This window comes from Macadamia integrifolia, chromosome 6 (genome assembly GCF_013358625.1).
Source record: "Macadamia integrifolia cultivar HAES 741 chromosome 6, SCU_Mint_v3, whole genome shotgun sequence".
NCBI classification, from domain to species: domain Eukaryota; kingdom Viridiplantae; phylum Streptophyta; class Magnoliopsida; order Proteales; family Proteaceae; genus Macadamia; species Macadamia integrifolia.
The window spans coordinates 36,282,897-36,307,911 of NC_056562.1; the positions used below are offsets into that span (position 1 = coordinate 36,282,897).

At 38.6% G+C, this 25,015-nt stretch overlaps 1 protein-coding gene and 1 pseudogene across 1 annotated transcript; one reads left to right on the forward strand and one right to left on the reverse strand.

The window, feature by feature from the left end:
• Positions 1-211: 211 nt before the first annotated feature.
• On the reverse strand, positions 212-1,352 carry LOC122082656. Its single transcript, XM_042650355.1, has one exon. The coding sequence runs from the start codon at positions 1,151-1,153 to the stop codon at positions 302-304; it is 852 nt and encodes a 283-aa protein (XP_042506289.1). The 5' UTR covers positions 1,154-1,352; the 3' UTR covers positions 212-301.
• Positions 1,353-7,239: 5,887 nt separating this feature from the next.
• LOC122081849 lies at positions 7,240-24,681 on the forward strand (annotated as a pseudogene).
• The last annotated feature ends 334 nt before the right edge of the window (positions 24,682-25,015 follow it).

Sequence of the window (25,015 nt, forward strand, 5' to 3'; positions counted from 1 at the left end):
CCCCCCCCCCGGTGAAGAACTGAGGGGAGATAACCCACAGAATATAAAGATAAATCAACTTGAGACAGGAGTTGCAGGAAGGACTCATGCTCGTGATCAAAATTCTAGAGTTGACGCGTACAGCCAAGACCAAGAGAGATGGAGAACAGGGACAAGGGAAAGAAAGAAAACCAGAAATGATGTTAAGAAGCGCTGCCCACAAAGGCACAAAGAACTCGACCTTCCATCAAAGAATTTTCCTTTCGAATGGGATATCGGGAAGTGATCTGCAAAAAAAATTGCATGTTCTGATGCAATGGAGTCAGACGAGAGCTCCACCGAAACCCCAACCCTTGCAGCATTGTGATAGATTCATGTTAGTATGATTCTTCTTCCATTGAAATCCTAATCCGCAAAGCAATCCTCCAATGTCCACGAAATCTTTTCCTTTCCCATCCGCCGGTATGTCCCTTTTCCCGTTCCAGTCCTGCAGAACCGTCGATGAGGTCGACGTAGACGAAGCCGAAGACGATTCAGCATCGGAATATTCCGCGGGGTCTCCACACGAATTGTCGCAAGAATCGTATTGTTCCTCGCTGCTCTTGTTTGGTTGCTCCCGCCTGCGGTGTTGATGTTGGTGTTGGTGTTGGTGTTGGTGTTGGTGTCGGTGGTGGTGGTGTCGATGGCCCATCATATCACGGTACCCAATCGCCGAGAATCCCGTCAAGCCGAGGAGGTCTAAACCGTTAATCACCATAGCTCCAAGGTTGAGAACGCCGTGAAATCTGCCGGAGGGGCGGCGGACTTGGAGAGCGATGAAAGAGGGAATGCCGATACCGGCAACGACTGTGTCAGGGGAAGGAACAGCAGGGTAGAGGCAGTTTCCGACCAAGAACCTGACGGTACCAATGAGGGGATCTTTGAGACAGCCGACCGCGTAGATCTCGACGGAGACTGCGGAGGTTTCGCTGGAGAGAAAGTCCGGGGAGACTCGGAAGATGAACTTGTCATTCCAGGTAGGGTTTTCACCGCCTACGATGTCGACGCGAGTGCGAAGCTTGGTGGTTGCGTTAACCCACGCCAATGCATAAGTCTGCAAGCGACGCAAGCTGGTAGAGGGAGTCTTGAGGCCCTGAGCAGAGATCAAATTGATCTCCAGGAGATGGGTTTCCATGCTTCGTCTCTCTCTTTCTCTCTTTCTCCCTTTCTCCCTTCCTCTTTCACCTGTAATGAGAAGATTTATGGATGTCTCTGAGCCTGCCTCTGATTCGATTCAAGAAGAATAAATCAAGAAATGGGGACGTAGACGACGAAGGAAGAGGCGAAAAACTTATGGGCGACAGCCAGGGACAGTGTCTCTGTAGATTTATACACATTTGTGATTGGGTGACGGCGTGACGCTTTGAGGCTTCGGGCTAACTACTTATGGTGACACTGTGATAGTCGCCTTCAAAATTCAGCCAGACCGAAATTTATCGGTTTGGTCCGGGATTAAACCGAATCAAACCTTATCAGGTTGGTTTTGGTTGAGCTTTATGAAACCATTAGAATCGAATTCAAATCGGACAGACCGAATGCCACTGCCCAAAACCGAAAATGGACCGAACCCAATTGAATTTGGGGCCGGACCAATAGTATCCAAATTTGTTTGTGAGAACCGATTGTTTCCCAGAAATCAGATCCAAACCGGAACTTCCTTAACAATTTGGTTTTGAAATTGATCAAATAACATACTGAAATCAATTCAGTTCGACCGAAACCAAGTCGAACTGACCAATTAACACCCTTATTGAAGCTTCAATCGACCAACATCCCTCTTTGTGTGCTTCGTAGGAGGGTATAATCCATGCAAGCTTATGTTGAGGATTAATGTATTGTATTATGTGGTTTGAGTTGTGGTCATCCTCCAATTATAATTAGGGTTTATATGGGGTGATTTTGAAAATGAAAGATAAATGATGTCCGATTGCGTGGTCCTTACATCAACATGAGGGCCAATGGGAGCGTGCACAGGGGCATCAGCCACATGGGGATTTTTCATTTTGTAGGGGGTAGAACAATCAATTAAGAGAGTGTGTGTATGGGCATAGGCTACACACTACTATGCATCCTTACTTTTCCTCTTTGGAAAATTGTATCTTTAGCTTTCCTTTAAATCGGTAGCAGTGGTGTCATTAGGGTTAAAAAGGAATTCTTTGAAAACAAAGAGGCAAGAAGAAAAAAGCTTGCAATCATATTCTCCATTGCCAATGAAGACTCTTCTCATCTTACCATGGATGGAGGCACCATGTAAAGCCACAAAAATCTTTGCGTTATACTTCTTTGACTTATTTTACTGTTTTTTCTTTTGTTATGTTGTGTTTTCTACATTGTGGATAAGTTTAAGGTTGTATGTTATTGGTATCAATAACCGTGTCTGTATCAGTCTCAAAATAACTACACATATTTATCAATTGGAATCGGGTCGCATCGGATTGATACAGGGATTAATTTCAAAACAAATCCACTTGTTGCATGATTCACCTTATTAGGAATCATATCAAGCCCAATCGTATTAGGAGATGACCGATTTGTCTAATCTTATACCTTGGTTATTAGAGCCATGAATACATGTGGTTAATTAGTACTATAGCTTAACTAATTAGCATATATGTGCCTCGATTCTTCATGTTTGTTGAGTCCTATCAAGTTAAGCCCATTCTCATTGATTCCTCACTGTTTTTAATTAAAATAGACGATTGACCCGTACGCAATTTTAAGTTTATAAACATTAATCAACACTCGAAGAGGATGAGCCCTTTTTTTTTCCTTTGTTGGGGGGGGGGGCAACAGGGAGGAAACCTCCAAACTAATCATCAAAATGAAGCAGCACCGATAGCCATAACAACTCCAATAAAAGTCTCATGCTCTTTGCTAACTCACTGAGAAAAAATTTCATAGCATTTCTCCTTTGCGATCTTCAAAGAGTACAATCAATCATTTAACTTACTAGAGTCGCCGAAATTGAGCCTCTTTTATATTTGCGATTAATGTAGGTGAAGGTTGAAACTTATATTTTATAAATGTCATTTTCATACACATAATATGAATCCTTTCTATCTGGCTTGTTATATTGTGGTTTTGTAAATGATGAATCACACAAATAGGCATTTTTTAAACTTTGAGTAATTGAAACGTTGTTCTTTGTTGATAGTAACAATTAGCCATCGCACCTCAAGGTGAAGAGAAACAATAAAGAGGGGAAGAAGCTTCTAGATCATATGGTTCTCGAAATTATCCAATTTGTTGATTGTGATGTGCTCTTCAATTCCCTTATATGTATCAATTTGGTCATCCACATACACTCAACTTTACTTTTGTTGGACCTCCCAAACGGTCCTTTAACCTTCAAGATACTAGCTAGTAGCTACCCAAGGCAAGAATTTAAAACCGACGAACAATATGTGTAGAGCCCTACTCTTTAAACCCTATTTATTGACCGATTAGTTCAGTTTGGTCTTATAAGGTCTGAACCTGAACAGGTTGACACCTGTGCCCTATGATGCATAACAGCAATGGTGACGTCAAATGCGGGGTGGCCAGATAAGATTGGGCCGGTACCCGAAGTGATTCCCATGTCTAAACCATGCCCTTGCATATATCACAAGGCCATGTGCGAATATGGAAAGTACGTTATCATATTCGAATGATAAAAACTTAGTCCGCAACATGAGGTGGGGGCAAGATAAGCATAGGATTACACTTTTCCCCAATAATACAACAAGGTTAACTTTGTTTTTGTTAACTGGTGGGTGTCACTGGTAGGTGCGAGACCCAATAGTGTGATCCATCTGTTGGGGTAATGTGGGCCCCAGTAAGCCCAACTTGGGTGAGCATGTGTATTTTGGACTCCTCATCAAAATGAGATCTTCTATGCCTAATGACGTAGGCTACTTCGCAAAAAAACGTAATTTAATGTGTTTTGGTCCATAAATGGGCAAAACCAAACGGACGTTAGAAGATATTTATAGGTCATGGTATAAATAACACTTACACCTTTCTCTCTCGCCCATTTATGATTTCAGCAAAGTTTGGTGAGAGGAGTAAAGATGATGGGAAAAAAGATGAAGAAAAATAAGAAGAGTAGTAAGAAGGCTATCCCCTTGGATTCCATAGCCACGTTTTACCTTTTCGCCACCGGTATTGTCACCGATGTCTTGAAATCTACATTTTGAGGTAAGAAACGCCATAAACCCTTAAGATGTGATTAAACCCTTCTGTGTGTGGTCGAATATAGAAGATAATGGAACCCTTGTGTGATTTCCTTTAAGGATTTTAAAAGATAATCAAATATTTGAGAGTTATTGAAGTGGCATTTGAGTTTGGGAAGATGATCCAAATATTTGGGGTTTTTCAAGCCAATGTATAATTTCTTTCCCAAAGTCTTGTTGATGGTTTAGATCTATAGGACAATCAAATAGATGTGGCTTAGAATGTGTGAGAAATGAAGTAGGAACCACCCTATTGGGTTTCCAATATGTGGAATGAAGAAATAAAGAAAAATAGCAAAACTTATGGAATCCCGATGGGTTGTCACACCTACCAATGTGATCCCCCAGTCTTGCCTGGCTTCTGGCCCAACCGGTGGGTACCACACCTCCCAGTGTGACTTATCGGTCTTCTCTGTGTCAATCAACGAGTAAGACCGATAAGTGCCTGACCAGCCGGTGTGACCTACCAGTCTCGCCAGTGCCTCTGGACCTACCGGTGGGTAAGACCGATGGGTACCAAACCTACTAGTGTGACATGTCGATCTCCTTTGGGTCTACCAGCGGGTGCTAGACCTACCAGTATAACCCATCGGTCTGGACAGTTTGCACAGGTGGGTTCTCTTACCCACCTGTAGCCCAAATGAGTTCCGATGGAGCTCAAATTCCCCAACAACCTTCTTCAAATTATGATACACATCATGACCATATCCTACGTCATTTATAATCCCGAATTGAACGTATTATAAACTCCTCATCATTTGTAGTCCTAAATTGATCCACAAAAACCGTGACTTCAAAGATGCATTAGAAGGACATGCGTTTCTATATGACGAGGAATACGACGGCGGATTCATTGATGGTGCCAAAGTCAGGAGGGACCAAAATTCTATTTCTCTGATGCATACGATGGTGTTTAGTTCCATAAGGAAATGGAATTTGATATTCATATGAAGCAAGGGCTAGGACTGCATCCTAGTCTCGATCAACCCCCACCACAACCCTACATGGCAGTGTGGTGCCTTAGTCTAATGATTTTCAATCTTCATCTTCTTCATTTTGACCCCATCCGAACATTAACAAATCTTCTACAATGGCGGCTTTAGCTTATCCTCCTCCTTCTCCTTTTCTCTGCTTTTGCACTAGTTTGATTGACTTTGGTGGAAAGAGAGGTCGAGTTCCCTTATGAGATATGTTGGTCTTAGATGGGATATTCTTTTCTATGTCCCCCCCACCCCCAAGTGTATTTTACACTTATAAATGGGAGAATATGAACAGACATGGTATCAATCGATCGGGCCAGTCTTGGTTGGGCCTCTGGAATTGGAATATTAGGAGTACAATTCCATTTATGGCAACCCAAATAAAGATTATAAGTTTATTATATCTAATCTTGTCCTCCATCATAAGTGCAACATTCTCGCTTTGTTGAGTGGAGCAATCGTTCTCACTAAAGTCGAAATCGAAAGGTTGTAGACGGTGTCGAATTGTGACAGTAGATGAGTGTAAATCTGTAGATCCTCCCTCGCTAGCTTTTGTGCCATGTTCTCTGACAATGAGGTTGGGAATCACTACCCCTCTATCAAACACTTACTTTCCTTATGCACGCTGAGAATATTGGTTATTGTAGATCTCGAGAGGTTATTTTCTGCAATGAGCATCAGATGGGCGAGAGCATCTGGGCATGTGTCCCGAGGTCGTCTCGATCATCCAATGCTAACCATATCGCTGCAATCATTGCAGAGGATGTTTTCACTCTAAACCTCAGCCCAATGAATGTGAATCTTGTTGTCTATGGAACACAATATTGTCACCTTAAAAAAAAAAACCTAGTTCTCTCATGGTTTCATGAGCTTTATTTATTTATTTATTTTTCAAAATATGATTATAATGGAATAATGTAATTTAAAAATTTAACCAGTAGAATCTTTATGGCAATGGCCAGTGGTAGACATTCCGAAGGCCATGAAATGTACAATTTTCTATTCCTTTCTCGTATTATAAACATAGCCTTAGTGTTGGGATGGAAGCAATAGGAAAAGGAAGGAAAAATGAAGAAGAAGGAAATACGTCGTTCATACGTATCCAATGTTATACATGTACATAATATTCTATAATGTTAGGTATTCAAAGCAATACGTATTTTATCCTTTCGGACAGGTGTTTTTGTCCGAGATCTCCCCTGTACAAAGACATGGGAAAGAAAATTCCAAAATATTCCTAGGGGGAAGAAACAGATAACCCTAAACTCCTTCCAAAGACCTAATCTTTGAAGCCCTAACATAGTGTAGTTGTGCCGTCATTCTCCTTATTTCATTTTTGCTTTTTTTTTTTTTTTGTTGGGGGCAAAGGTTTCATTTTTTTGATTTTTTATGGTGATAAAGGTTGGATTTTTTCTCTTGTATTTTGTTGGTTAAAGGCTTTCTAAATTGGTGTGTTTCTATTGGTAGTTTCCTTATTTGACATTTGCTTCTGTGATCAATTAATCTTCAGTTAGTTCTCTGTATTATAGATCTGTAGTTTAATTTCATTGATTTTCCGTCTTATAGTTTTTGCATCCGAAATCAGGAGGTTCTGAATCGACGTCAGACTCAATTTTGCCAGTTCCATTTTGATTCTTCGTCTTACAAGCAGAAAGACGACGCTATGTTGGTCACTAATTTGTCTTTCAGTGACAGTTCTTCTTACTTTCCGGAGGAAGAACCGGGATCAATCTCCGAAGAGGTTTGATTTTTCTAGATTTTGTTTTTGGTTAATGGTGTATTTTTTTTTTTCCCGTTGATTCGAGCTTCGTTTTGCAGCAGAAGATGACGCTTCAGGTTTTCAAGGTTTTATCGTTTCTTCTAACTTTGCGGAAGAAGAACCGGATCGATCTCCGACCAGCGTTGCTGACAGTTCAAGCTCTGTTCTCTGGGTTTCAAGGTTTTATTTTTTCTTCTTACTTTGCGGAAGAAGAACCGGACCAGTCTCCGAAAAGGTATGATTTTTCTGGTTTTTCTTGGCTGAAGGTTTGATGTTTCTTCCGATTCAATATAAAATGGGGAATCGATTAAGGAATTGCCGATTCCGATGAATACAAGTATACAACGACTAAGATCGGTGAAATCGGGATCAGTGTCCGGGTTTTAAACCCTGTCTCGTGTTCAACTCCTTGCTGCCGATTCCGATGAATATAACCCCAGTCATTTTTTTTGACTTTGGTTGTCAGAGACACGTCATCAATTGAATGGTCGAGCAAGTGACTCGGGTTTTTGGAGGTTTATGCCACTCTGTAACCCACACCCACACCCACACCCACACACCACACCCACGTAGACGGGGAAAATAATCCTCTGAAGAAGTTTTCTTCGTCCATGTTTTTTCTTGTTTTGTTACATCTAGAACGTGACATGTGGATAATTTTAAAATTAACGCACTAGATGTAATAATTCTCATCCAATCTTGACCGTTGGTCTTCTTGTTATCCATGTGTTGCGTTATGAAGGTAATAAAATAAGGAAAAACATGAATGAGAAAAACAGAGGATTTTGATCCATAGACGGTTGGTGATAGGCTGTCAAGTTGAAAAAAAGAAAAGAAAAAAAAAATAAAAGGAAAAATAAAAGGGGTTAAGTTAATTCTCTCTGTCATTTTAGATGGTGGTGCACCGAAAGATCTCTGGTTCGTCAGAGCTTTAGAGATTGGTATCGGGGAGAGTATCGTTTACTTGCCGATACCAAAACGCTCCGCCATACCGATACCGATCTTCAGTCCCTCGTAAAAGTGTTGGGATAGCAGAGCCGATAAAATCTTTTCCGTTCATGCAACATGCAAGAGTTGTTTGAAGGGGACCGTACGAATTAGCACGCTGGGCTCAACCAATGGAGGGGATTGGAATGAGAGGGGCAGGGGGGAATTTTCCATGGGTGGAGGAGAGAGGGGCAGTGGACTCTCTAAAACCCTAATCCCAATTTCAGTCAACAACACAAACTAAACCCCTCTTTCTCTAGAGGCGACGAGTGCTTCAATCTCTTTTCCCTATATTCAATCTCTTTCTGTCCTAGGGTTTTGCTTCTTCATCCTCTTGTTCCGACGGTCTCTAGCCAATGGAAGGTGATACATCTGGTTTTTTTTGAGCATGAGCTTTGAGTTCAGTGATTTAGCGTGTATAGTTCTCTAAGATTTGGTTAGATTGCTTTGTTGGACATGGCCTGCCCATTTCTATTTTTTGTTTTTATTAATGATATGGGAGTTACAGATGCTTCCTTAGTCTTTTAATGGTGACTGTTCTCAGAGTTTCACTGTTTTCTATTTTCTTATTGCTTTGATACTTATTAGTGGTTGCGCTATCAGAGACTGCCAGCGTGGCTGAGAACCAGCCAGTCGAGGATCCTCCATCGTTCAAATTCACTTGGAATATTAAAAATTTTTCGAATTTGAAAGACAATAAGCCCTACTACTCCGATTTTTTCTTTGCCGGATGTTACAAGTGGTATATGCATATCTATTTTCTTGTTTGATTTCTTTTGAAAATTGTTGGCTAGTTGTGTTTCTTCTGATCAATCTCTGACCCTTGCATTGCTTTGGGCAGGGGAGTGCTGATTTATCTTGACCAAGAGCATTTGTCCATGTATCTAGTTGTTGCAGATTCTGAAAATTTGCCTTACAAATGGTGTATCTGTGGTCAATTCAGCTTGACTGTGATATGTCAAAGCGATAGAGAGAAAAATATTAGATCAGGTATCATTGTTCATCATCTTATTGCAATGTTGCCTTTCAATGTTTTCCGTTTTCTTATTGCTTTGATACTTATAATTTCAGAACTTTACCCCTTCTTCAACCCCACAACAAAAGCAGCGAACCAGTGATAGCCTTTGTGGTCATGAGTTGAGAAAATCAATTAAACACCAATGACTTTGAAAATTCAGGAAAAGGTTTTTAACCCAATGGCCTCTAATCCCCAACCACTAATCTACTAAACCAGCAACCTAATGCTGAAATGACTTTTCTGAAACAGTATCAGGCGATACCGTAGTATACAGGAACGGTATGGGTTTCAATTTGCAGCAAGGGAGGGTTCTTTGGGGATGAAATTCTAGGGCAGGAGATCTGATGCCTGGAATCTCAGGCTGAAAGAGCAGAGATCAGGAGAGATTGATCCACTCTTTTAGTTCTCGTAGCCATTTTGGAAGTGCATGCACACTCAAAGCAAAACCTCTATTCTATTCTATTCTACTGTCTCCATCAATTACAAGAATTTAAATAAGAAAAGAAAAAAAGTTATCCTAAAACAGAAATTGAAAGCAAATTGAACTCAATCTCGTACTCTACCAACCCTATCTATAAACTCCCATATAAAATGTAAGAATTTTTTTTTTAACAAAATAACCCCAATTGCATGGCCTGGTTTAAATAAAAAATGAGTTCAATGATAAACCAGATCCTTTCCTCTTCTTTCTACCTGCAGTTGGAAGCGTCTCTTTTATCTGTTTAGGTTGTTACATCTTCTATTATTTAGTTATTTGAGTTACGTAGGGACTCTCTGACAGCAGGCAACTATTAGAGCTTTAGGAGTCTTTTAATTCTATTTATATTTCTGTTTTCAGCACTGTAAAGCAATGTGAAGGATTGATGACCTCCCCACAATTCCATGATTGAAATTTAGTTGATTTAGTTCAGAGATTGTTGCCTCTCTTATCTCTCTCCTGTCTCCCCTCCCCACATGATTTCTCTTTCCTTTCTTCTTTCAGTTGAATGTAAGCAAAGATGAAGGTAAGAGAAAAGAAAAGAAAGAAGAGAAGTAAGAGGAAGAGGGACGAACATGAGAGGAAGAAGAGACAGATGAGTGTAATCATAAGGGGGAGAGTTGTGGTCTCTCTTCCCTATATTGATTCACTAACATAAGATATTATAAATCTCATACATCTCCCCAAGAAGGTAAAAGGTAAAATACATAAAAGCACAATACAAGATAACTGATGATATGATAACTCAATACCCAAAGTACCCTAATCACATAAACTCTGATACTCTCTTCTTATTCTTTTTTTTCCCACCACAGATCCTCCATCATCTGATCTGCATCAAGTGGCTCTTGATTTCAACTCAGCTCTCATTCTGTGGGGCAACATCCTCTTCAATCGCTCTCTCTAGAAGGATTGTCAAACCAAGATATAAAAAATTGCAGCTTTTTCCAATAGGTTCATCATAGCTACAATAAGAGATCCCAAAACAGGAGGAGGATTATGAAACACATACCTGGTGGAGGTTTCCATTTTGTCACAGAATCCTAAAATCGTTGTCATTTTCCCAGTGACCCACAAGAAAGGATATATAGTGAAACTCCAATAATTACTTTAGGTCATGATAAGGATATCCATGTAGCTGACCTCATTTAGTGGGATACTGCTGATTGAGGATTTGTATTCTACTAGAAATTTGGTATGTTCGGTATGGTTTTTTTCACAAATGTCTAATTAAATTATTGTGTACGGGTTGAGATGATATTCTTCCATCGCTTGTTTGGTATTTGTGTTTCTTGCTGGAAAAAGATATAGTGTAATGAGTATTGGCTACACTTGTAAATTTTTATGTTAACTCGTCTATTACTTTGTCAGAGTCAGAGACACATCACCAATTTAATGCTCGAGAGAGTTGCTGGGGTTTTCAGTGGTTCATGCCTCTCAGTATACTAGGGGATCCTCATGGCGGATATATTGTGAATGACATAGTAACAGTTGAAGCTGAGGTTGCTGTCAAGGCTGTGTATGACTCGAAAAAGGAAACGGGTTATGTTGGACTCAAGGAGAAAAGACCAAACTGTTACTTGAATTCTCTCCTCCAGACTTTGTATCATATCCCTTTCTTTAGAAAGGTCAAGCCTTGTATTTTCTAGTTGCTAATATCTTCGCTTTTTGGTTCCCGCCCCACTATCAAAGTGCTGTATTTAGTATTGTGTATTTCAGGTTGTGTACCATATTCCAACAACCGAGAAGGATATGCTATCAGGGAGCACCACCTTGGCTCTTCAAAGCTTGTTCTATGAGCTTCAGTACAGTGACACGTGTGTTGCGATTAAAGAGCTGAGAAAATATTTTGCATTCATGCAGCATGGTGCACTAGAATTTAATAGGCTTATTTGTGAGAAGCTGGAAGATAAAATGGAGGTGCGTGTTGCTTTTTCCTCCCCCAAATTTTTATAAGATTTATGGAGGCAATCTGAACTCACCGTTTTATCTACTGGCGCAGGGAACTGTTCTGGAGGGTAGAGTACATGAGCTGTTTGAAGGGCTGTATATAAGTAGCCTTGAATGCATCAATGTGGACTTCAAGTGTTCTAAATGGGTTTCATTTCACGGTAGGTATTTTATTTTTGGTATTGAGTTGTCCAGGTTAAAACTGTATGGTCTTAATCAATATTCTTACATGGTAAATCAACTCTATATATTTTTGCAACAGGTCTTCAGCTTGACATCAAAGGCTGTCGAGACGTCTATGCTTCTTTTGATAAGATTGTGCAAGTTCAATGCCTGCGTTGAAAAGCATTTTACTACACAACATGGACTGCAGGTGTGATGCTATCTGTTTATGGTTAATGGTTAGTATGGTAATGTGGGATCATCTCAGGCTTTAAACTGACAGGTTTCAGAGGCTTCCATGCCTGTCCTGCACACATTGTCTGATATGTGTAAGGAATGCATTTATGGTGTTTCATTTCTAGTAAGAAATCAAGCTCTAGATTGGTTTTAAAAAGTTAAAAACGTGACTTCTTTTAATCAGTCCCTTTCTCCTTGGGTCTAATGGACTCATCTATTTTTGGCCTTCAGAAGTTGCTGACACTAATGATTAATAGAAGAGAGATTTTTGAAGTTTTTGTCATTTCTAATGTCTCCACATTCATTACTGGGCTCTTCTTCAATTTTCTTTGGATTTAGTCAACGATCTGTTCAATATTTAACTGCTTGACATGATGACGTAAACATGATCATATGTATGATGCTTGTTTGAAGATGATTCTTAGAGTAAATATTGTTTATTTGATTTTTCCAGGATGCTAGGAGGAGTTTCCTGTTCTTGAACTTCCCTCGTATACTCCTCCTTGAGTTAAAACGGTTTGAATATGATGAATGGGGGTTCATTACTGTGAAGGTTAGCATTATGCTATTTCTGATTCTACATGATGATTTGTTTTGTATGATTGATACATATTTTTTGCTGTTTACGTCTTTGCTTGATGTGTATGTTTTTGTTCAATCATCAGTTAAGTGAAATGAGAAGGGAATTTTTTTTTTATGAATGTCTTTATGGTTTAGGTTTTGATCTTTGCCCATTTTGAAAAGAACCGAAGAGCTTCCACTATGCGAAGTCATACATAATGCAATATGAAATTAAGAACAGTTTATATTGAAGCTTATATAAGAATACTATAAATTCATTATGTTGGAAATAACACCCAAGGATATTGAATTTTGTATTCTCCATTAGGGGGATGATGATCCTTTTGTGCACATAATATTATGATCCCGAGGGTTGTATTGAGAAAAAATAAACCCTAGGTTGCTAATTAGAATTGGGAGATGCAAATGTAACGTTGAAGGAAATATCGTAATCTTATGAAAATCTCGAGTTTTTTGCCCAATGTAGACACTGCATTATTCATCTAATGACCCGATTCTCACCGCCAATTATTTTAATCGAACCTTATATTATCATTTTAGTATATTTTTGATTGTTTGTATGTGCGTGTGTCAAGTAACCAAGTTCGCCCGAGGAGGTTGTGACATGCCGTCAGAGATAGGATGTCACATTGCATTGTATTTATCAATCCCATCCCCTAGTAGAATAATATGTGAGCAAACTCTCATTGATTGTTAAGTTAGTTTGGTTACCTAAGATACTTTTCAGGGGTTAGGATGTGGCTTTGTAATGTTAGGCTAGGTAGCACTACCCAACCCCAGTCAGGATATAGAATTATACCCTAAACAGGTACTGGTTCAGTATAGGAATATGTAATAGCAGTAGGCAACGTAGATTATTTCAATCCCTTTAACTCCTAGTAAAACCTAACAAATACGATCTATAACTCCAGTCCAAATATAACCGTATGTGAGCCTAAAATGCCCCATACAGAACTGATCTAGGGTTCAAGAATTAGTACACAACCTTCGTTCAAGAACAATAGCAAAATAATAAGTGTGGAGGTGAAATTACCATCGAAATGAGGTATGGGTGGAAGGATTCAGTCCTCAAAATATTAGACAAAAGTGATTGCTAAATTTGGAGAACAGCCGTTTCTTGAATTTGGTCCTAAAACAGGAGATTATATCTCCCAAACCATACCACAAAAGATGCTAGTACTCTAGTCGAGTGGGCTTCCAGAGGGGTGGTTTGATACTTCAATTGCTGGGCAAAGCTTTTCCTTGGAGATCACAGAGCCCACAGGTAGTGTTTTGTGCTCTCTAATCAGCAAGTATAATCAGCAGAAGCTTGAAGCTTGAAGCTTGAAGCTTGAAGGAGAACTTTTGCAAATGATATCAACTCCAATAAGTTGCGTAAGGTCTCAATTATGTTCAGTAACAAAATAGAATTAGGGAGAATAGAGACTGATGGGTAATAGAAGGGAAGAAGAAGAGGGGGTAGGGATAGGTCTCACCCACGATCTCTTACCGTAACTCTCTCACAGAGAAACTAAATTACTCAGTTATGGTTCTAAATATGGTTGAAACTGAAATTTCGGTCAAAACTTGGGCAATTTCGAGGAAACTAGGATATTTTTCCTGGCTTGGTGGAGACCACGGTTGCGACCTACAAATGGTGTTTTTTTTTTGGGTTTGATTTTTTGTGTACAACCTATTTTTGACATTTTTAACCTAATCCATGAACTAGTTCCATAAAAAAAACCCAAAATAGTACTTGGGGTGTTGACCCAAGTTTGCTATTGTATGATAAGTACGTTGTACACTAGCCTAAGTCTACATATGACTTAGATACAAAATAGTAGATGCAATTTGCAAGAACTTGAAGCAAATTTCAAGTTTTGAGGCCAAATTCCGCCTTTCTTTGTTGAAATATGGGAAACCGTGTCTGTTTCCCTTATTTTTGTGACTATATATAGCATGGGTTGGATGAGTTTGGTTGAACCATGCAGAACATGGGAAATTTCCTCGATACCCGTTGAGAGAAGTTACATTTGAGTTTCAATGTATGGTTTCATTTCGACCCTCTGTGAAACTGGGAAATTTCGAGGAGATTTAGAACTATGCTCTTGGTCAAAGCCACAACAACTTTCTTTTGCTCAAATTGTGTGGGGGAAATCCCCTATCTCCCTTGTGTAGGAGTTAGAAACTTCTAATTACATAAGCAAATAAAATCCAATTACTTTCCAAATTCTAGATTAGAAACTAGATCTAACTAAATGAAATGGAAAGCATGATATAGGAAGTATGTAAAGATGTAAGCAACTGCTATTCCTTCACATGAAAGCTAGCTTCGGCCCAAAACATCTGAAAAAATATCCTAACCTCTCTCTACGCAAGTTAGCTTCCTGTCTCCAAAATAACTACATGCAACGGCTATAGGTTGTATACCAAGACATCTCCACATGAGATTAATGGGTGTCGCCAAATATTCTCAATAAACTTCTTGCATGCTGGTCAACTGCCCACTAAATTTGAAAATTTCTTTAAAATTATTGGTTCAATAACTTTGTCTTCAAATTGAGCTTGCGAAAGACGTCTTCGAAGGTGGTGGTACAATTTCCAATGTCGATTGCCATACTGGATAAACTGTTGTTGCATTGTACTATGGTTGGGAATGTACTATTGTGATTGTAGTCATCTTTGGTAGATACCTTATGTTTATCCTAGAGTGGTCGAAAAGCGTAGCAAGATGCAACTCTCCATCACTCTTATAATTGTCACCCTCAGGTCTCAAGCTTACTGTGTTCGAACCCCTTGTATGTTAAACACTGTATGTCAGCCTGTCGTTTCGGTGGTATGTCGGACACATGTCGATGTGGAGAGTACGAACGGTTTGGTTGTGAGGAAGCTATAGGTGAGCCACTACCCTGTGAAGTGTTCTATGATTTCTCCGGTTGAGAAGTTCCTGCTATCACCCTGAGAGAGAAGAGAGTGTCTTTTAAAGTCTTCCAAGTATAGACTATAGGAGTGTAGGGTCTCTTCAAACTTTCTTCTATCTGATGTACCACTTGTCTTGCATCCTCCCTCGTATGTAGCTGACTGGATTGGCACTTATATGAGGATGCAATTCGTGAATCATTTCTACTATTACCTTCTTATCCCACTCAAAATTAGATCGCGTGGCTAATTAAAAAAAAAAAAATTCCCACATACTTCTCAGCTTTGTGAACTTGAGGTGCATGCGATGCTTGTTGTCAATTGGTTGAAAACTGCGGTTCATGGCATCATTGATCTCAGCCCAAGTGGTGACTAACTATGTGCCTCAAATTCGATTCTCCTGGCGCTACCTGATCCACCAGACTCGAGCCATGCCGTTCGGTTTAGCCTCTACAAATGGAATCTCATTGGCCTCATTCAACCCATACCATCTGAAGAATATCTCCACACTATGAACCCAACCAAGACATTGTTTTGTGTTGTCCCTATAAAAATCGAGGATGTCCATCCTCACTTCTTTTCCAGTTGCGTAAAGACCATCATGTTGTCTAGCTCCGTATGGTGGTGGCGGTGGTATAAAATAAGGGGGTGATATCAGCCAATTGTTGGATTGGAACTTGATCTCCTATAGGGTTAGTACTTGGAGTAGTCATAGCTCTGATACCAATTTGGTTGAGGGGTAGGTACGATGAACCCTCTGTTCAAGCTAAACACCTGTTTTACAAGGTTCCAAGCAAACACAAATAAAAAGAAAGGTCAACAAGAGTCAACCTTCTCAGATGAAGGTCTAACTCTGGCATTCACTCACAAATAAATAGAATAGGTGATCTTCAAAGGACTGAAGTGATCGAACGGTCGGATTAAAACTAATTAACGTCCAGGAGATGGGAAATTTCTCATCAAATGAAACCAGAGTCATATCAACCAATAAGGCTAGTCATGCTTCATTATTAGTAGGTTAAAGCAATTCCCAAAATTTGATTCATAACTAATGGTGAGATGTAATGTAATCTAAGGAACCACAGGTTTTAAATAGAAAAGACAGAAACAGGAGATTTTTAATAGCAACAGAACAGAGTCTCAGATTCTCTCCAATACCTGGTCGAAGGTCTCTCTTGGGGAGGCCTTGAATGCCCCTAAGTCTTGCTGTAATGTGGTGGGTAGAACCAAATCATGTGAATTTGGGCAAGAAATTAGGACTAAAACAGGGTAGTTGCAGGTTAAGAATTCAAGGATTTTCTGATGAAATCCAGTACCAACAGAAAACTTAACCAGTGAAATAGATAGGATTGAATTACTAGAATCAGGGAATTATCAAGCACAGCCGTGGCAATCAATGGGAGATTCAGACGGTAACTTTATGTGCAGTGGAGCAAGAGTATATGAAAATTATGATCTATAGGTCTGGCTTCCCACTAATAGGATCAATGTGTCATAGTCCATGGCTGCTCAGCATGACTTAATCACATAGAACTCTTGAAGTTAACTTCAGCTTTAATTATCAAATTGTCTGTGAGCAATGGCTTTAAATTTTAGTAGAAATCTAATAATAGTGCTAATCTGAATTGGAAAGTAAAATCCTTATTGCTAAGAAACATAATAATATAAGGAAAACTTCTCACACGAAGTGAGTGTTTAAAAGCATATAAACAAGTTAAAATAAAAGCAACTAAATAAGACCATGCTTGAGATTGATCAATACTGCATTTTTAGCTAGCAGCTGGGTCGCTTCTTTTTGTCATTTGTCTGGTTGAACCATTATATTATTTTGTTTTGTTTTTAACGCTGTGAACTGAATTTATTTATTTTTCCTTAACTATAGTAGTAACTTATTTTCTTTTGCAGGGAGAATAATTTCAGCTCCATTACCTGTTTGATATTCTATTATGAAAATGATTTAATTTTTTGGCTTTCATTGCTGTAGGTAAATGATCGTTATGAGTATCCTCTACAATTGGACCTTGATCGGGACAATGGAAAATATTTGTCACCTGAAGCAGATAGGAGAGTTCGCAACCTTTATAACCTTCACAGGTATCTATTGTATCAGGATTTGCACTGTGGATTTGGCCATTAAAGTATTGGTCATCTTTTCAGTGATGTTATTGGGTTTTAAAATTCCTCAGTAAACACTTTTCTTGCTTGATTGTTGTTTGGTGGGTAGTTTTGGATTTACCCGGTTTAACTATGATATTCTCCTTCTTACTTTGTTATGTATTATACTCAAAAGTAGGATTTAGTACTAATTCTTCGATTTTATTTCAAGGAGTTACATTTCATTTTTCCCTTCTTCTTTCCCCTTACTCATCCATGTTTGTTTGCATTGTTTTGGTTCACAGTGCTGAGGTGCATAGTAACCCTTATTGTGCTTTTATCAGGCCAACCCTCTCTGATCAATGGTGTGTATACTAATCTTGAAATGATGGTGTTTGTAGGCATTTCACTGTTTTGAAATTTTTAGAGTATTGTTGGGACTCGAATAGAAGCATTCATAATTCATTGCTTTTGGTTAAATTGTATGGTCCAACAGTGTTGTGAGTATCAATAATTAATTATCAATAGTAACATTTAAGATGCCATATTCAGGTTCAAGTTTTATGATGAACGGGTAACAGAGGAAGATACGATGAGAGCCTTGCAAGAGCAGTATGGTGGTGAGATGAAGGTGATATTCTTGCAACGCATATGCTTATAAGTGTACTATTTCAAAAGTTCCTTCAGCTGGTATTTCATTTTAACATGTGCACATTCTTTTCTCCTTTCCTCCCAACAATTTCTGTAGACAAATCTTGGCTTCAACAACTATCCATATGATTTGACGAATTACTCAAATGCCTACATGCTTGTCTATATACGTGAAAGTGATGAGGAGGATATACTGTGTAGCGTGAATGAGGACGACCTAGCTGAACACCTTAGGGTAAGATACTTCAGTGAATTGTTCACTTCTCTCTTCTTTTTTGGGGTGGGGGTGGGGGTGGTGGTGGTGGTGGTGGTGGGGGAGTGGACAGGGATGGTGGTGGTGTTTGAAATTTATCCGAGCACGTCTGACCTTGTATTTCAGTCACATTTGAGGAGAAGAAAGGAAGGAAAGGAGCACAAGAAATGGGAAAAGGTTGAGCGTCGTCTTTATACAGTAATAAAGGTAAATTCATGCTGTATGGATTTTTGAATCATTGATTGTCGACCCAGAGTTAGCGTTGGTGAACTGCTTGCTTTTCTTTCTAATGAAAATTTGTCTCATACCATTAGGTTGCACGAGATGTGGATCTCTTTGAGCAGATTGGGAGGGATATTTATTTTGGTCTTGTGGATCATGATAAACTCACGAGCTTCCGTATTCAAAGTCAAGTTCCTTTTATCCTTTTCAAGGTATGCAGTAAGTGGTTGCATTGCATCTCAGGAGGTTTAGCATCTTTGGACTAGGCTTTGTTGAGTTGATATACTGGTTCTTGTTGAAATAATGTTTTTTTTTTTTTTTGGGTTGGGGCTTATTTTCTATTGCCACAAAGTGTCTTTCTTGACGTGGTCGGTTGGCATATTAATTGAGAGAGTTAATGGATAAAGTGGCAGAGGGCCGATGTAATATGTGTAGTTTTTCCTTCCTCTTGGTGAAGGGGGTGTGGATCAGCAAATATGGTATTGATAACTATGTTTTTGGAATCCATTCTTTCATTCATGCTTAAGCCACATAAAGTAATTGTTATTATATTTTATGATTTTATACCAGTGATCAGTGGTTTGGGTTTGTAGTGTTGGGTTTATGTTTGTATCTCGGTGTTAGACCAGTTGGAACCCAAAATTAGTGTTTCTAGGTACTTGGCCTAAATATTGCTTATGATGGTGAAAAGGTGGGAAAGAAGAGATTGGGTTAGTGGTCCGTGGAGGGGAAGTAATTAGAGGTAAGATCTGATATGACCTAGCCCTACAATGAAAACCCCCAAAGAGGAAAGCCCCATATTGATAATAGGAAAAAAACCCAATGACAGGATAATATCCCGCAATCAGTAGCCGGTTAGATAACTTGATTAAAAAAATCTAACTCAATCCCTGATATGGATACTAATCACAACATTGAATATAGCCCTGATAGTAACTCGATTAGAAGCATAGACAGATTTCAAGAACAGTGAGAGAAATAATCAGAAAACCTTATCCAAATGCAAATATGCTGTTTCAAGGCTAACATATGACATTGATTACACTCTAGGAGATGGGCTTTAACCTGATTGTGCTCTTTTTCTGTGTTTTCTGTTAATTTTTTTCCCCCAAATTACTATTCTTATCATCATAATTTCTATAGTTTAATCTATTTTGCTACGGGCCCACATGGACAGATGATATGCTCATTCCAACTGTTGGATGAAGAATACATGGATTAGATTAACCATTAGCCAAATTTCCGAGTCTGATTCAGTGAAATACGTCTTTTTGTATTGGCACACTTGTATTTCCATATATATGTACTAGTACTCTAGCTCTAGACATTATTGTGCACTCTCCCAACTCTTAGTCGGAAAAGGTAGTTTAGATTTAAGAAAAACATAAAAATGGATGGCACAAATTTTCTTGTAATTTTCAAAAAATACACTCCATTCTTACATAATAAACTTGGAAACTACCTCTTTTGAGAAGTAGGGGGTAAGGCTGCGTACATTCGCACCTCCCTGACATGCAGTAGCGGAAGCCTTGTGCACTGGGTTGCACATTATTATTATTATTGTTCTTATAATATCATCAGCAGCATTATCATTATTATATTTTATTGTTATTATTATTATTGTTAATAAGAGGGAGAATCTATTCTTAAATTGAACTACCAAATGGGATCCTTATTCGCCAATTATTTTCAATTGATGTAACTGCACAATTTCAATTTCTTGACCAAATATCTATTTGTTGACTTATTTTAATAAACCAATCTGAAATAGAAATAGAAATCGAACCATAGAGAGCCTTTGTGAAGTGTGGTACTGTGGCTGTTTCATACTTGCCGAGAACTTGCAATAGTTGTACTTATTTATCTATTGGGTTCTGTTTATCTAACTATTGTTGTGGGTTATAGGAAGAGGTTGCCAAAGAGTTTGGCATTCCAGTGCAGTACCAGCGCTTTTGGATGTGGACCAAGGAGCATTACGGTACCTATCGGCCATTGACTTGTGAGGAAGAACAACGATCTGTAAGTACACTTTCATGTCTCATTTGTTTTATTAGTTTTCTGCACATATATTCAGAAGTTAACATGAATGTAGCACTATATGTATCGCTTAGGGGCCCACAAGATTGATATATAGCACAAATAATGGGTTTGGGGGAAACTCTGTAACATCCAAAACTAAACAGCTCTGTAAGCTAATAGCAACTGGGTTAATTCTAGAATATAAACTGTAAAAGAGTGGGCTATTCTGGTAATTTAAAGAGGAGTGGGTATAAACTGGACTAAAGTTCAGCCTTGGGGTTTTATGTAATTTGAGGTTACTATCCTTGTAAATTTGAAGAACTTTTCTTCTTCTTCACGTTAAAGAGGAACCAGGACAGAAAACCAAAACCCTGAAATCGATCCAGCAGGCCAACGAGAGTTCCAATTGTTTGCATTATTGGTTGCAATGCACTAAGGCGACAGTTGCCTAAACTGCAGGTGAACTGCCTCGACGCCAAGGCGGCGCCTAGGCAATGCCTTGACAACTATGGTTCTAACATATGATTTGAAGACCACTAGTTTTTTGTATGATTTAAGCTCCTGGTTGTGGTTTAGGCATTTATATCAACAGGGTGGTATGTCCTCTAATGGTATTGCTGCTTAATACATGGAAGATACGCATTTTATAATTTTTGCGACAAACTTTGTAGGTTGGACAGTTGAAGGACGTTTCGAATGAAGCAAATAATACAGAAATGAAATTACTCTTGGAGGTGGAGCTTGGGCCGGTAACTGTTCACATCTTCTTCTTCCTTTTTTTTTTTTTTCTGTAATACATTGTTATGCTTGCTTGAGTCACATATTTTTGTATACTCAATGCTTTTCTCTAATGTCATACAGGATCTACATCCTATTTCGCTGCCCGTAAAGAAAAAAGATGATATTCTACTTTTTTTCAAGCTTTTTATCCCAGAGAAACATGAGATCCGGTGCGTAGTGCTTCTTCTTGTCCTACTGTTTCTTCTCGAGACACGATTTTTGGTAGATCAAATAACGTGATTGATATTAATTTTTTTTATTTAATTTTGTCAGGTATGTTGGAAGGCTTTTTGTTAAGGGTCGTGGTAAGCCTGTGGATATCCTAACAAAACTAAATGTAATGGCTGGCTTTGACCCTAATGAAGATATTGATCTTTATTTGGTGAATCTCTTGTCCTTTATAGCAATTTTCTTTCTTCTGTGTCCCATTAGGAGGGAAAATAATTCCATCTAATTTTCATTGCGGAAATGTGGCATTTTGTTTTTGGGTTATACCATACATGCGGAATTAATTATTTATATAAGTTTCATGCCTATTTTTTTTTCCTGACCAGGAAATTAAGTTTGATTATTTTTTCAAGTGTGAACACATTGACAAGAAACTCACTTTTCGATCTAGCCAGGTATTTATTATGTTGGGGTGATAGTTTTGTTTTTTTGTTGCTTGTGTTTTCTGTGCCCTTGAATATAATATGTTTCCTTTGTTTACAGATTAAAGATGGGGACATTATTTGTTTTCAGAAGTGCCCCCCTCCACACAGTGTACATATTGATGTTCCATTATTTTTGGGATATGTATATAATCACCAGGTATTCCTTCTGCAATCTGAACAAGTTTTGAGTCTATATTGACTATTTAAAAATACACACTTATCATATTTGTTATAAACAACATTTGGGAACAAATTATGTAATAATGGGTGGGTACATAAATTTATAAAGCAAGGAGAAAAAAACGGAGAGGTATACAATAAGACAACAGCTGCACTAGGCAGGGGGAAACAACCCTTAAAGGAAACTGGGAAATTTGTTGGAACATAGCTAGTGGAATTTGAGTTTCTGTTATGTCCGCGCAGCACCTCTTACACTTTCATGTCGTGTCTGTATGAGTATGGGATCAACTGAAGAATCTAGGGTATGACAATTTTCTTTGTGGTAAAATATGGTATTTTGGCAATTAGTTCCCTCCAGGTTGAGAGGAAAATCTTCTTAGCCCTTTGTCTCGAGTTTGCATTTGGATTATTTAGATGGAACAGATCCTACGGGAATGCGACTTTTTAGTGTCATGAGTTCAGCTAGACTTTATCTACCTTCGAAAAAATAAAAAAGGGCCGATTTTGTTTTTCCTGGTGATGTTTCATGGGGTCCCATCAATTATTTCTTGTGTTTATAAGTATCTGTTGCAACCTCTATGGGTGCTATTGCTCTCATCCAGATGTTGAGTTTCTCCCCCTCCCATTGCTTTCAAGTAAACTTTGATGGCGGGCGGGTCTTTGGCAACACTGGGCTGGCAGGAATAGGTTGCTCTTTATAATCCAAGATGGGTTAATTTTAATATCGTTAAAGAGCTGGAGATGGCAATGATGGTTCAGAGATTTTTGTGTGGATATCATTCTTGACCCTTGATGGCAGTTCACCCCATATTAAGTTCACTTATCATTCGCATATCTGAACATTTTATTGAAAAACGTGTTTTTACGTATAGATCCATAGATTCGGATTTATATGTGAATTTAATTAGTTGAAGTATTTACATGAATAATACATGCATAATACGGATTTACACTTTTTTTTTTTTTCTAAATGAAATTAACGATTATTAAAACCTAAAAACTAAAACCAAATAACCCGAAGCAAAAACCCCAAACCTTTTCTAAAACTCTTTGAGTCCAAGAGAGGAACCCTTGCCCCCTAGCCCCTTTCTTCTTCAACTTCGTTCCGACGGCTGGCGACCATGGGAGGGCATCAACGGAGATTTTCTCGCTTCCTCTTCTCCGTTTGTCTTGCCAATGGTGGCGGAAAAGGTTATTGCAGCAGCAGGTTATTGTTAATCCATTGGATGTAACCCTTTTGCTTGACAGATCGTCTATTGGGTTTTCCTTTCTTCGTTGATTTGTGGATTAGAGATCATTGGTTGAGGGTAATATGTCCTTAGATTGTAACTTCCCTTTTTAAGTCCCTTCAGAATTCACTCAGCTTCCCAAGCTTTTCTCTCTCGTCTGAGTCTGTATGATCTTGATTCGGATCAAAATAATCTTTGGATATCACGCGGATGATACAGTGCTACTTCTCTTTATTGTTGTAGGGTTTGGGTCGTATCGGGAAATAGTAACGTACTTGTATCTCTGTAGCTTTTTTACCCATCTTCTACTTCTCCTTCAATTTCTTCACTCTCACTTCCTACTACTCCTCTTTAACTCCCGACTTATGAGTTTTGAGAACTCCTCCCATCCAACATTACTTCCAAAACAGAACACGGTCGCAAATGTATTTGATGCCCTAAGGACCAAGGTGAGTGCTTGTTTCGGCTCTGACATTTTATTGTTTCCTTTCTCTGCAGATGGTTTTACATGTTATTCTTTTTCTGTACTTCTAGCTCCATTCTTAGTGGGATAAGTGGGCCTTCTTTATTTATTGGTTTAGATAATTCCTTAGTCAGCATATTTCCTATTCTTATTATAACTGGCATATGAAAGTAAGTTTAAAGTAAACCTACTTTTGTGACATATCATGGAGCAGGTTGAGCTTTCCCATCCCAAAGTAGAACTCAGAATGCTTGGCTTTTCCAATCACATGATCTGTGGGGTATGTGTTTCACTATTCAACTTGTAATTTCTTGTAGACATACTACGACCAAAAATTAAAATTTGTTTTATTAGGAGTGCTGGACTGAGATTCCCAAGTTAAGTAGCTGATGCAGATAATCTCACAAGTGGGCTCATTTTAATGAAAATACGCGTTTCGTTGGGTTACATAAGTGTTGGGCCATTGGTCCTAGGGGTTTTATTGTATTTGACCATTTTAATGGCCAAAGATATTGGTAAGACCATAAGAGCCTTAGAGGTAGGAATACAATATTGTTTGGGTCTTTGTTGTTGTTAGGCCTGATGTTTGCACCATCTCCCATCTCTAGAGTTAGTCTTTTAATAAAATAGGTTTGCTTCTTTTTTATTATTTTCTTGAGTATAACATTATCTGCTATCAGCAATGATGCTATCCTACTTGGGTTGGCTTGACATTTTTTCTGTTGTTTCGTTCAACTGTCAGCATCCAGAAATTCCTTTGAGAACTTTTCATCCCAGATTAAAATTTGTATATTGATGTTCTTTCTTGTCTGGTGAATAATTATTGAATAAGTTCCTTGCAGAGCTTTCCTCCATATCAAAAGATCAAGCATATATATACTCTTCTTCTTCATCGCAGTTGCATGTCGAGGAGGTAGCTATGTCCTTTCTGTATATCTTTCAAGTCTTATTTAAAACGTGCGGATTTTTCAATCTTCTGAGACATGGACTTTGTTGGAATTCTCCGTGCTGGACTAGAACCGTTAATAATTACTATTATTATTTTGCTTTTTTGGTGGGGTGTGCTAGGCCCGTGCCGATGCAGTTCGGCCTTGGATTTAAGGCTACATGTTTAGTTTGATTCTTTCCTTTCTAGAATCACAAACAAATCACATTAATTGGTAGCTGATATGTAAGGATTTTTATTCTATT

What these genes read in the sequence shown, in the direction of transcription:
- LOC122082656 (XM_042650355.1), bottom strand. Translation starts at nt 1,153, where the DNA reads ATGGAAACCCATCTCCTGGAGATCAATTTGATCTCTGCTCAGGGCCTC.